Source organism: Cygnus olor, chromosome 10, assembly GCF_009769625.2.
Source record: "Cygnus olor isolate bCygOlo1 chromosome 10, bCygOlo1.pri.v2, whole genome shotgun sequence".
NCBI classification, from domain to species: domain Eukaryota; kingdom Metazoa; phylum Chordata; class Aves; order Anseriformes; family Anatidae; genus Cygnus; species Cygnus olor.
The window spans coordinates 6,859,184-6,870,298 of NC_049178.1; the positions used below are offsets into that span (position 1 = coordinate 6,859,184).

Consider the following 11,115-nt stretch of genomic DNA (forward strand, 5'->3'; position numbering starts at 1 on the left):
AGGAAAATGCTTGAAAAATAATTACTTTCAAAATCTTACCCTTACAGATACTCCGACGCATAAATTATAGTTGACCTAGTTTTAGGAAAAGGATTAGAGCACTCAAGGGTCACAAGTGCTTTACTTCCAATGCCATCTAGAAAACTCCCACCAGATACCAGCCAGGTTACGCCCAGGTGCGGTACTGTGGCTTGCATGCTCCACTGACGTTTCAATTTTTATTTTCTGTAATCTGTAGAATTTGATATCCCTCAAAATTATTATTCCGCTATATTTTAAGGTGGTTTCTTTTAGACTGCAAAATCTACTTCAACTAGCAAATTAATGACGTAGCCTGAAACTCTCGCAACAATTCAAGACTTTAAAATGCACGTATTTTTAACTGGACCATGATAACTCAGCATCACTTGTCTGTAAAACAACACCATCTCTAAGCTCTAGCACTCAATAATTATAGTGTTGAAAACTTGCATCTGATACCCCATGAAAAGGAGATTCATACGCTTAAACCTGTCACCTAATCATTTCCCCAACAGATTCCAAACTTGCTGCTCAAATTTTTCAGAAAAAAAAATAAAACATCTAACAATACACCAGGTTTTGTAAAAGTGATAGGTCTGTCAATGAAAGAAAATCTTCCTTACTCACGAAGGCAGCGATCATTTATAGTATTAGTTTTTTCTCTGTATATATTTTTTAATCCAAAATTAAGTATTTCTATTTAAAAATACATCTTCATACGGTATAATTCATTTCCACCTGCCTCCTCCTGCTTCTAGGGAGTTTACACTGTTCTACCACAGCAGAGCAAACGTGGGGTTACCTGGTAAACCTCGGAAAGGAGGAGCTGGGATCATTTACGCTTTTTGAAGAAGTCAGAATTTCCTACTACGTAGAATTTCTGACCCACACGGAATGACAACATGCCAGCATCACTGATCAGCACTGAGTGTGTCTGCAAGAGAGGGATCTTATTTCCTTTTTCCATTCTGGTGCCACCCTTTCCTATACCTTGCTTACCTTCAAGCAGGCCTTACTGTAGCACAACGCTACTTAAACACATGCAATACTAATTTTGCACATTATATCAACACCACTTGCTTGGTGTAGCAATTAGTCTTTATGAACCCCACAAACTGGGGCTGCCAGTTACTTAAGCCAGTACAAAAGCCTCAGACTAAAATAAGAACAAAACTCCTTTTACCTGTAATCAACTGTCTGAAAGATTTCAAGAGAACAATTAGTGAATTGGACTTTTCAGGACAGCTTATATACTTATGATTGCATTCATGACTACTTGCAAAACAAAAACAAGAGCACGTTGCAAGCTTATAGAAAACCACAAGTATGTCTCTTTTCTTCCCATTTTAGAGTATCAAAGTTTCTGAAAACAAGAACCACCTTAAACTCCAGAGGAAGTCCCCATGCCACCTGCATTAAAAGGAAGTTTATTCCAATGCCTCGCTCTGTCCCAAAAACCTGACAAGCTTGACTAGAAACTTGCACTCTTCAGTAAACTCATGTTCTTCAGTAAAGAAAACTACTCCATGCAACTACACCGCTCCAATCATTAATGTAAAAAGGTAACTAGAACAAGGTTAATGGCTCTCACCCCACATAACCCATCAACAGCGCGTATTCAGGTGTTTTAACAGTAATGCTGTAGAGTCATGTTTTTCAGACAAGAAAGACTTGATGTTATTCTCTCCAGAGTGGTTGAGCATCCTCTTAACTCATGTCGAGTAAAATGACCACCACCTAAGCTTTGTAAAGATACAAAAAGCGTGATGAATAGAACACGTCCCACCCATGCTTACTTTTCTCACAATAGGCTGCTGTCCATCTATGCAGCCATACCACGCTACCAATTTATTCCAGGCTTCAGCGGGAACCAGCACGTAGTCTAGCTCGTCGATGAGGTGTTCTTTTAAGCTCTGCGTCTCTGCATCTGAAAGGGAAACGTAAGAAAGCTGGGAGTAAAACAGAATTCTTGTCTCTCAAGAGAGAGAAACAGAATCCTTCCCTCTCAGCAGCTGCCGCAATCCTGAGAACCACCCGTGAGCGTGCAGAGGCCCCGGCAGCCTCCTTGCTCAGCGGGGCAGGCCGGCTGCTCGTGCCCGCTCGGCCACCGGCGGAGCGCCCCGGCCCGGCCCGGCCCGGCCGGAGCAGCCCCGGGCCCCGCGGCGCCACTCACCGCTGAAGAGCCCCGAGTTGTCCACGGGCCCGGGGAAAAGGCTCGGGTCGCCCACGCCGAACATGTCCCAGCTGTCGAAGCCCACGAACTTCTTCCACTGCTTAAACCAGCAGATGTCCACCAGGTACCTGCAACGCACGGCGCAGCCCCCTCAGCGGCGGCCCGGCCCGGCCCTGCCCTGCCCTGCCCGCTCCCGCAGGCCGCGCGGCCCCAGGGGGACGGGAGAGCAGGGGAGGACGCAGGCGGCCCGGCCGCACTCACCAGGCCTCCCCCGGCCGCAGCGCCGTGGCCAGCAGCGCCCGCAGCTCTGCCCGCTGCACCGCCGTGTCCGGCCGCGCCCCGCCGCCCTCGGCCGCCGCCATCTTGGTGCGCTCGCCCCGCCGCTGCCGGTCGGCGGCCCGCGTGCGCATGCGCGCTGGGGAGAGGCCGCAACGCTCAGCCCCGCCTCCGCGCGACCTCCGCGGGGGTGGGGTGGGGTGGGGTGGGGTGGGGTGGGGTGGGGAGGGGCGGGGAGGGGCGGGGCGGGGAGGGGGGCCGCCATCTTGTCCGTCTGCTTTGTTGTGTGTGTGTGGGGTGGCTGTAGCGTTACCGGCCCTGCTGGCAGGGCTGTGTCTGAGGTGTCACAGGCTGCGTGCGGCTTTTCTGTCCGTGCTGTAGTGCCCGGTGACCCTACGGGGCGCTGGCAGTTGGCAGGGCACGGAGCTCTGGGGCTGGGGTGCAGGAGAGTCTCTGCTGGCTGCCTGGAGGCAGGGAGTGTCCTGACAGGGCTGGGGCAGGAAGCTTAATTTCATATTTCATAGAATTGCAGAATATCCCGAGTTGGAAGGGACCCATAAGGGTCATCGAGTCCAACTCCTGGCACCACACAGGCCTACCCCAAAATTCAGACCATGTGTCTAAGTAGTCCAACTGGCTCCTGAACTCAGACAGGCTTGGTGCAGTGACTACATCCCTGGGGAGCCTGTTCCAGTGTGCGACCACCCTCTCAGTGAAGAACCTCTTCCTGATGTCCAGCCATATTTAATGAGGGACAGATATCCTCAATGCTGTTTTCACCTGTCGTGCTTGTTTTCTCCTCGAGCTGTCTTTTTCGAGCCCTGTACTCAGGGTGCTGGCTAGTGAAGGGGATTTCACATTGGAAGGGGAAGAAAAGAGAGAACAGATCTGAGTAATGGGCTGTGGAGCTCTCAGGAGCCGTGAAAGTGTCTCTGGAAACAACCTCTTGGGAAGAGATTTGGGCATTTGTTGTTATTGTAGTGTGTCCCAGTGGGGAAGCTTTGTGTTGTTTATGGAGCGTGGGCTTGAGGAGTGGGAAAAGCGGGGAGGATTCAGGTGATGATTCAGAAACTTAAAAACCTGCCTTAAAATGAAATGCTAAGGAAATCCTTTCTCCTCGCAGAGAAGGCAGCAGGGTCGATGTGAATATCCGCACGGAGGAGTGTGTTCCTGGCACGGTGCCTCCCGCAGCACAGTGGTGTGGGCAGCTCTGCAGGTGGGCTCTGCCTCTCCTCAGCCAGGTCTGGCCATGCTGCACCCACCGGTGGGAAGCTGTTGGTTTTGTGACAGCTGTGAAAGCCTGTTCAGTTAATATTGAAAAAGATGACAATTTCCTCCTTCCAGCAAGAGCAGATTTCTATTACTTCTGTTTTTCTCAAAGGGCAGTGCCCCTTTGGTTTTTCAAGAACCCGATACACCCTGTTAGGACAAGGTTGGGTGTGTTTTTAAAATGAGTCAGCTATTCTGAGGTAATGCTTACATGGCTGACCTCACTCTGCTAATGAATTACCTACTCCTAATACAAAGCGTGGTAAAGAAAACAATCTCATTCATAGCTTTCTGATTCAGAACTAGAAATGACATTATTGCAGTTTCACAGTAGATATGGGGGCTATGTCTTCTCTTGTCTCTTTTGAGTGCTTTCTTTTCATCCATTTAGCTTCCTGTCCTTACTTGTCTCCAGCTGAAAGCTAAACGGCTGTTCAACTGACAGAGAGGTACCAACAGGAACAAATACTGTTCTTTTCAAGCACCACCCAGTTTGAGCTCAGCATTTCCTACCTGCCTTGCTATGGCAGTGATCACAACCAGTCTGTCTTAAAGTTCCTGTATGCTCATCCGGAGGAGAAAGGAATTATAAATAGCTGGGAACTTTTAACAGGCAGAGAAAGGTCTTATGCTCCACTTGATGGCATTTCTGTTGTATAAACACTTCAGACCACCACAGTTCCTCAATCATGGCTTCAGCACATGCCTTCGGGCTCGGTGTGCAGAGCATTAGGAAACCCCAGAGAGGGAGATAGGAGCAGGAAGGGAAAATTTTCTTTGCAGCTAGTTAACACTTCTGACAGGCTCATATCCAAACTTGTTAAAAGGTTTAAATAAGTTGATGGCAGCTATCAACAGCTTAGAAAGGGGGCGAGGGGGATCATGAGGTGTGTGGGGAGGAGGGCAAAATACATTCTCTAGAAAAGTGGGAAGGATGGCACTGATACATAGAGGAATGAAAAACCTGGGTGAATGCTAACAGAAGAAGTAGCTGTTTGCAGATAAGTGTTGAAGTAGAAAGGTGTAGGAGTGTAGATATCAGACAGATACGGAAAGGGCAATGTCTTCAGGCCATGGAAAGTACGCTACAGTAGTATTTATTCTAAGGTGTCCTACTGAGTCAGTCTGTTTCTCTCTTAAATTACAGAAATAGAACTGGACTGAGAGCTCCCTTTTGGCAGGGCTGCCCTGGGACCAGCAGCAGGTGTTACAGTCTGCTCTGCTGTGAGGCTCAGCAAGGGCCACAGGCTGGTACGGAGATGGCAGAGCACATGAGGTGTCCCTGCAAAGGCTCCTGTTCAAACGTCTTGAATCTGGTGAGCCAAGATGAAGGAAATGCCACAGTTCATGTTGAATACGATTTTAAAATACAGTGCAATGAGTAGCAGTTCCTGCTGCCTGTGAGCTGCTGTACTCTCAGCGTATTTCAACATCCTGTGTTAATTAGGGAAGTAGATTTACTGCAAAATTAATACACCAAATCAAGCAGCTTCAGCCCCAAAGCTGAAATAGTTACTGAAAACATCCTGTTTTTCCACAAAGCTGTACTGGAAGTTAAGAAATAGCCCAGTGAGGATTGTGCAATCTGAGTTCAAATCTTGATTACTCACAGGCAGAAGTAAGCAGGGTGGAGCTGGCTATAGGTTTTGCTGTAATGCGTCAAGCCCAGCACTAGTCAACCCAGCAAGGGCCTTGAATGTACTTGCACTAACAACGCAGGCAGTAAATTAAGGAGGTAAGAAGCTATGGACAGGAGAATAATTTAAAAAAAAAAAAAAAAGCCAAAGTTTATCTATTTAAACAGTGGGTAAATGATAAAGCTTAAAAGTGTTGTGCCCTCCCTTCAAAAGCTTGAGTTTCTAGTTTGGGTTTGTACCTCTCAGTTCAGCACCAGGTTTATACCCAGTGCTACAAGGCCTTGTGAGGAGTAACTTGTACTGAAAATGTGCTCACAGAGATGTTTAAGGAGTGAAAATTTACCTGCAGAAGGACCTGTCTGACTGCCCAATACGATGGCAGATAGAATTTGGCACAGGTTCATAGTTTCCAGGAGAAAACCAATGCTAATTTCAGCCATTCAGCAGCATGTTGTAAACCCTACATCACTGCTCGTATGAACAACACATCAGGATTGTCACAACTACGTGAAATATGTCAGCTTGGTGCCCATCATGAGTCAAAAACATGTCAGGAAAGAATAAAAACAAGAAGAAAACATTGCCTGAACCCTGGCTCACCCATACTTTTGCATGTTGCATTCAATTCTTTGCCCAAAGGTCAGCAATGACAATCTGAGGTAAAACACAGTTTCTGCAGGAGAAGCAGTCTGATATTCTCCACTGGAAATGAAAGAACCAGTCCTCTGTGTAATTCCCAGCATTGCAAGGTGATGTGGGCCGAATGCCGGACTGGGCAAATGTGCAGAAAGCCCAACACGTGTTGGACTACCTTCAGTACAAAATGTGACAGCCACAGGAGATAGCTGGGCCGAAAGGAGGCAGAGGTGCTGTGGATGCTGCTGTGGTTCTGACTCTCCCCAGGGCTTCTGCTGGTGCAGGACAAATAATAAGACAGGCCTTGGGCAAAGGCTGCTCCTCCCCATGCCCCTTGCCAGTGTGGGCACAGCAAGCAGTACAAACCACTCGGTTGCTCATCTGCCTTAACATTTATTAACCTGTCACAGACTGTTACTGGTATCTGTGCTGAGGGTCAGCCAATCTAAATTCATTCCTTGGCTGCCTGCCTCCATGCCTCTCCTAAGCAAGCCTCAAGGTCCACTAAGCTGTTTTGCAAGGTATCTGTTCTGTGCCAGGCTCCTGTTCTGCCACCCTTGTTTTGCACAGGGTGAGATACGACACTGATTCAGAGTTTGCAAAAATTGCAAACTGTTTCCCCATCCTGCTGGGCTCTGTTTGTGTTCAAATTGTGCCTGCATGGTTTGAGTCAGGCCTGCAAGCACCAACAGGACCTGACAAGTGTGTAACGCAGCAGCCATGTTTAGCCCAACTCATCCAGATTTACCAAGCAGTAGCCTTAAAGAAAGCACTTTTTTTTTTGTTCGTTTTATTTTGTTTTTATTCAGAGAATCACAGTAAGCCACTGAGACTCACAGGCTGCTTTCCCTAGCATACTTTTCCAAACATTCACATGCAACTTTTAAAACATCAAGTACACTTCAAGGATTTGGAAGATGCACCATCACAAGCAAAACTTGCAAGGACATTGGAATTTCTGTCAGGGTAACAGCCCCTTCCTAGCAAAGCAGGCACGAGCTGAGGGAGCTGAACAGACAGCAGGGCTGGCAGGGCAGCAGATCCTGAAGAGCTCCGCTTTATTCATGAGCATCCTTCGGGACTTTCTGAAGCAGCAGCTCGATGTCATCCTGGATCTTGATGGTTTCGAAGTGCCGGCTGTAGCGCTTGAAGGGCACGCCGTCGGGAGCGATGAGGAACTTCTCGAAGTTCCAGGAGACGTCGTTGCGGCGCACGGGGGACCAGATGATGTATTGCGGGTTGGTCATCAGCGCGGAGGGGTCGTCGTGCGGGAAGGGCAGTGCCTCCTTCAGGAAGGTGAAGAGTGGGTGCGCGTCCTTCCCGTTCACCTCGCACTTCTCGAACATGGTGAAGTTGGGCTTGTACCCGTTGCCGGGACGCACGTGCTCCAGCGAGCGCAGGATCTCCTCGTTGGTGGCATTCTCCTAAGGAGACGGAGCCCCCCCCGCACCCGCACCGTCAGGCCCCATCCAGGCCCCGCGGCCCCAGCCCCCTGACCCCCGCCCCGCTCCCGGGCCCCCCCGCCCCGGTACCTGGTGCCCGAACTGGTTGCAGGGGAAGCCGAGGACGAGCAGCCCGCGGGGCCCGAAGCGCCGCTGCAGCTCGCTGAGCTGCAGGAAGTCGCGGGTGGTGGTGCCTCAGAGCGACGCCACGTTCACCACCAGCAGCACCTTGCCCCGCAGCGAGCCGAGCGACAGCGGCTCCGCCGCGCCCAGCGGCCGCGCCGAGATCCCCGCCAGCCCCTCAGCCGCCATGGCTCCTCACCGACCGACAGCCCGACCGACGGCCCCACGGCCCGCCCCGGCCCGCCCCGCCCCGCCCCGCCCCGCCAGGCGGCCCCGGCCCTCCCGGAGCCCGGCGGGGCGCGGTCCGCGGCCTCGTGGCGTCCGGAGCCCCGCGGGGCGCTGCGGAGCCCTCCGGGCAGCCCTGCCGCGGAGCTGCCGCCTTCGGGGCCCCGAGGTGCCGGGCGGAGGCCGAGAGGGCCCGCAGGTCCAGGCCTCGGGCCCCTTTTGCAATTTTTCTGCGTCTTTAAGGCGAGCGATTCCTCCGCTCGCTTCAGCCGTTGCTTTTTCTCATCCCTGTCTTTTCCATGCATTTTCTCGGCCTGGTTTAGGCAGATGTGAACCACGCAGCAGCAGCTGTGCTTTTCAAGGATTTGTGCTGGCCCTGGGTGGGCTCCGTGGCCGTGGCCTGTACCCACTGCAGGCTGTGTGGCCCGACTGCTCCTCTGTGGGTGTTAGTGCTGAAATCTTGCCCTCACACAGATTAATGTTTATAGTGTAGGCCCTTGTTCCACGTAACGGGTTCAAACATGGTGTCAGGGAACAGCGAGGGTGGGCCCGGTGGCTCGGTCCCTGTGATGAGCTGCCCCTGGAGTCCCTGAGATGGGTTACCAGGGACCACAGGGCAGCACAGCTCGGCAAGGACCAGAAGCAGGGATGTTGGCTTCCACAGCGCTCCCGAGGGAAAGATGGGAACCCCTGCCCAGGATGGGCATCTCCCTCCCATGGTGGGAGCTCCGGTCGGTGCTCCCATCCTGAGCTCTTCATTCACAGGAGCTTCATGGGCAGACAGCTGCTTATCGGCATGGCCCTCAGCCAGGGCAGCCTGGGCCCCGAGCACCGGGGGGCTTGCTATTTTCTCATTGCCTTTCATGCTGGGTTATTAGGGACTCATCCCAAAATGCCAGCTGTCACTAGCTGCCACCACATGACATTGCATCTCCGATCCAGGTTCCCAGGTTCCTCAGGGTTTTGCTTTCGGCTACTCTTGGCATCTGTCCCAGCGGCTGGGAACTGAAGTAGTTCCCAGCTGTAGGGAGTTTTAGGGACTTGCATGATTATCCTGCACCTTCAGGGACTTGTGGTCTTTGCAATGTGTTGCAGCACTGATAGCAGAAGCCATGACAACTGTTCTGAGATCAGGAAGTCCTGAGATCAGATCAGCCAGAAAACGTCTGATGGGGTGAGCGGAGACACATGACCCATGTTTTTGAGCAAATGACAGTTACAGCCTATGCAAGATTCATTGTCCTCCTCTTGGACACAGCAAGCCACCGTGGCTTGAAGAGGAATTTCTCTTCAGGGTTTGTTGCTTGCTCAGACTGGCACCTTCACTCCTTAGTCTGGACTTGGGGATTTCATCTGGAGTAGGGAGTTTATTTCTGGGGCCCCGCTTTTCTAAAGGGCTTTCCCTTCCTTCATGGGCAAATTTTAAGGAAACTAACCAGGTAACTTGAACTTCCTTTTTGGCCCTGAGCTAAGCCCTGTGCCTAGGCACATGCTGTGGAGCCAGCTGAACTTGGATCCAGAGAAGTGACAGGAGCTCTCTGGGGACAGGATGGGCTCCAGAGACCCCTTTTGAGATGTCTGACAAGTTATAACTCTCCTATCAAGTCAGAAAGCAGATTAGTGCTGCTTAACAGCAACAACAGTGAGTAATCACGTAGGCCACGAAAAACCTTCCTGCCTCCCACTTCTGCCTTCGCCTTGCTCTTGGTATGGGACTCTCTCCCCATGCCGGGAACTCCTCGCTCAGGCAGGGGCTGGCACTTCACCCTCAGCTTTTCCCCCACGGCTACGCTGCCCCTTTCAGACCTCCTTGCCTGGCTCGGAGCAGCAAGCTTTCCTTCTCTAATTCTGTTTTGGCCATCCATGTCCTCGGTTCACCTGGAGCAAAGGCAGCTGACAGAGGTGACACATTTGATTTGAACCCAAAGGCCAGGATGCCAGCCCTCAAAAGCAGGAAGGTTGAGGACTGATGAATTCACACCCTGCAGCCGTGAGCACGTTTCTGCTCCAATGTCAGTGGTCCAGGGAACAAGGAAAGGAGCTAGAAGTTCAGGCCATGAATGGGAGGCACTGACTGACCAACACATCTGAACTCGGAGAAAGGCAGACAAGGCCTGGCAACCTAAGAGCAGCTGGCAGACAAGACAGAAGTGAGATGAGGGGACAGTTCTGGAGGCGGGAGCTTAGATTAAGATCAGGATAACAAATTAATCACTTCTGGGTGGAAGTGCATCAGCAGATGCATAACTCATGAGCTGAAGGGCATGCAGATCTTACTCAAAACCCCTGTGGCTAAAGAGCTGCTTCGTAACTGTGACCATTGTGTACTGCAACCCATCGACTCTGCAGGACTGGAAAAAAAAAACACATTTTTGTCTCAACTGACTTTAAAAACAAAACAAACAAAAAACAATTACAACAACAACAACAACAACAAATAAAAAGAAACACCCCCAAAAAAGGAACTGCACAGGAATGAGTAAGCTTAACAGCGGAGAATGAAATCCCCCCAGACGACCCAGCCGCTGGGGACTTCCTGCTTTGTTCAGCTGCGCCACCCCAGAGCAGGCGAGGAAGGGGCACCACGGGAGGAAGAGGGGAAGGGTGGGGCAGGTGCCACCGCTGGGGTGTCCGTGCCTGCAGAGGGACAAGGACTGCAGACACAGGGCACTCCCAAGACCCCAGGTTAGGTCCACTTTTTGCTGCAGGAAAACGAATCAGGAACATTGTCCAAAATAGTGTTATCATGGTTTCCCCCCCGCCTTCCCCCAGCAGTCCCCGCACTGCTGCAGCGTGTAAAGGCACCGCTCACAGAAATGGCAGGTTACATGGCACACGCAGTGCCACGCACATCACACGCCTGCCACAGCGCAGCACTTGGGCTCTGAGTGCAGATCAGCACTCAGCATACCATCACCTGCCTCTACAGCAACAGTTGCCTTCGTGTCCCTTGTTCCTACGTGCCCCCCCCCGCAAGTCTATTCCGGTGTTCAAGACCAAATTCAACTCAACTGATGGAGACCTTCATCTGGTTTGAACATCTCAAGAAGCTTCCAGGCAGCATTTGGGTAGACTCCTGGGGAAGCTTTGCCACACACCAAAGGAGCCAGGCAGGGTGAGGGTTTGCACCTCTGGTCTCCGCTGTGCTTGGAACCACTGTAGGCAGCACACGGCCATCACTTACCAACAAAAAAATATTAAAGCACTTGCAACTGCTCAGTGAATCCTATCACAGCTGCATCAAAAATGGTATTTCTGGTTCAAGTTGTCAGACACTGGGCCAAAAACACAGTGAGGAATACAGACACCAGGA

General features: G+C 51.3%; 2 protein-coding genes across 7 annotated transcripts in view; both read right to left on the reverse strand.

The window, feature by feature from the left end:
* USP4 (ubiquitin specific peptidase 4) overlaps positions 1-2,609 on the reverse strand; it is a 46,363-nt gene extending 43,754 nt beyond the window's left edge. For 5 of the 6 annotated variants that reach the window (XR_005823109.1, XM_040569213.1, XM_040569217.1 and 2 more), the window contains exons 1-3: positions 2,456-2,603; positions 2,195-2,322; positions 1,818-1,948 (exon numbers count right to left, since the gene is read on the reverse strand). Coding sequence is in view for 5 of the 6 variants with exons in the window: in XM_040569213.1 (XP_040425147.1) it covers positions 1,818-1,948; positions 2,195-2,322; positions 2,456-2,556 (360 nt within the window). In the remaining variant the exon portion in view is untranslated. Of the gene's footprint in view, positions 1-1,817; positions 1,949-2,194; positions 2,323-2,455 lie in introns of all 6 variants that reach the window. The other variant, XM_040569215.1, reaches the window with a different exon arrangement.
* A 4,176-nt stretch (positions 2,610-6,785) lies between these two features.
* Positions 6,786-7,824, reverse strand: GPX1 (glutathione peroxidase 1). Its single transcript, XM_040569220.1, has 2 exons — positions 7,545-7,824; positions 6,786-7,436 (listed from the first exon to the last, which is right to left on the reverse strand). The coding sequence occupies exons 1-2, from the start codon at positions 7,764-7,766 to the stop codon at positions 7,071-7,073; spliced, it is 588 nt and encodes a 195-aa protein (XP_040425154.1). The 5' UTR covers positions 7,767-7,824; the 3' UTR covers positions 6,786-7,070.
* Positions 7,825-11,115: the final 3,291 nt, after the last annotated feature.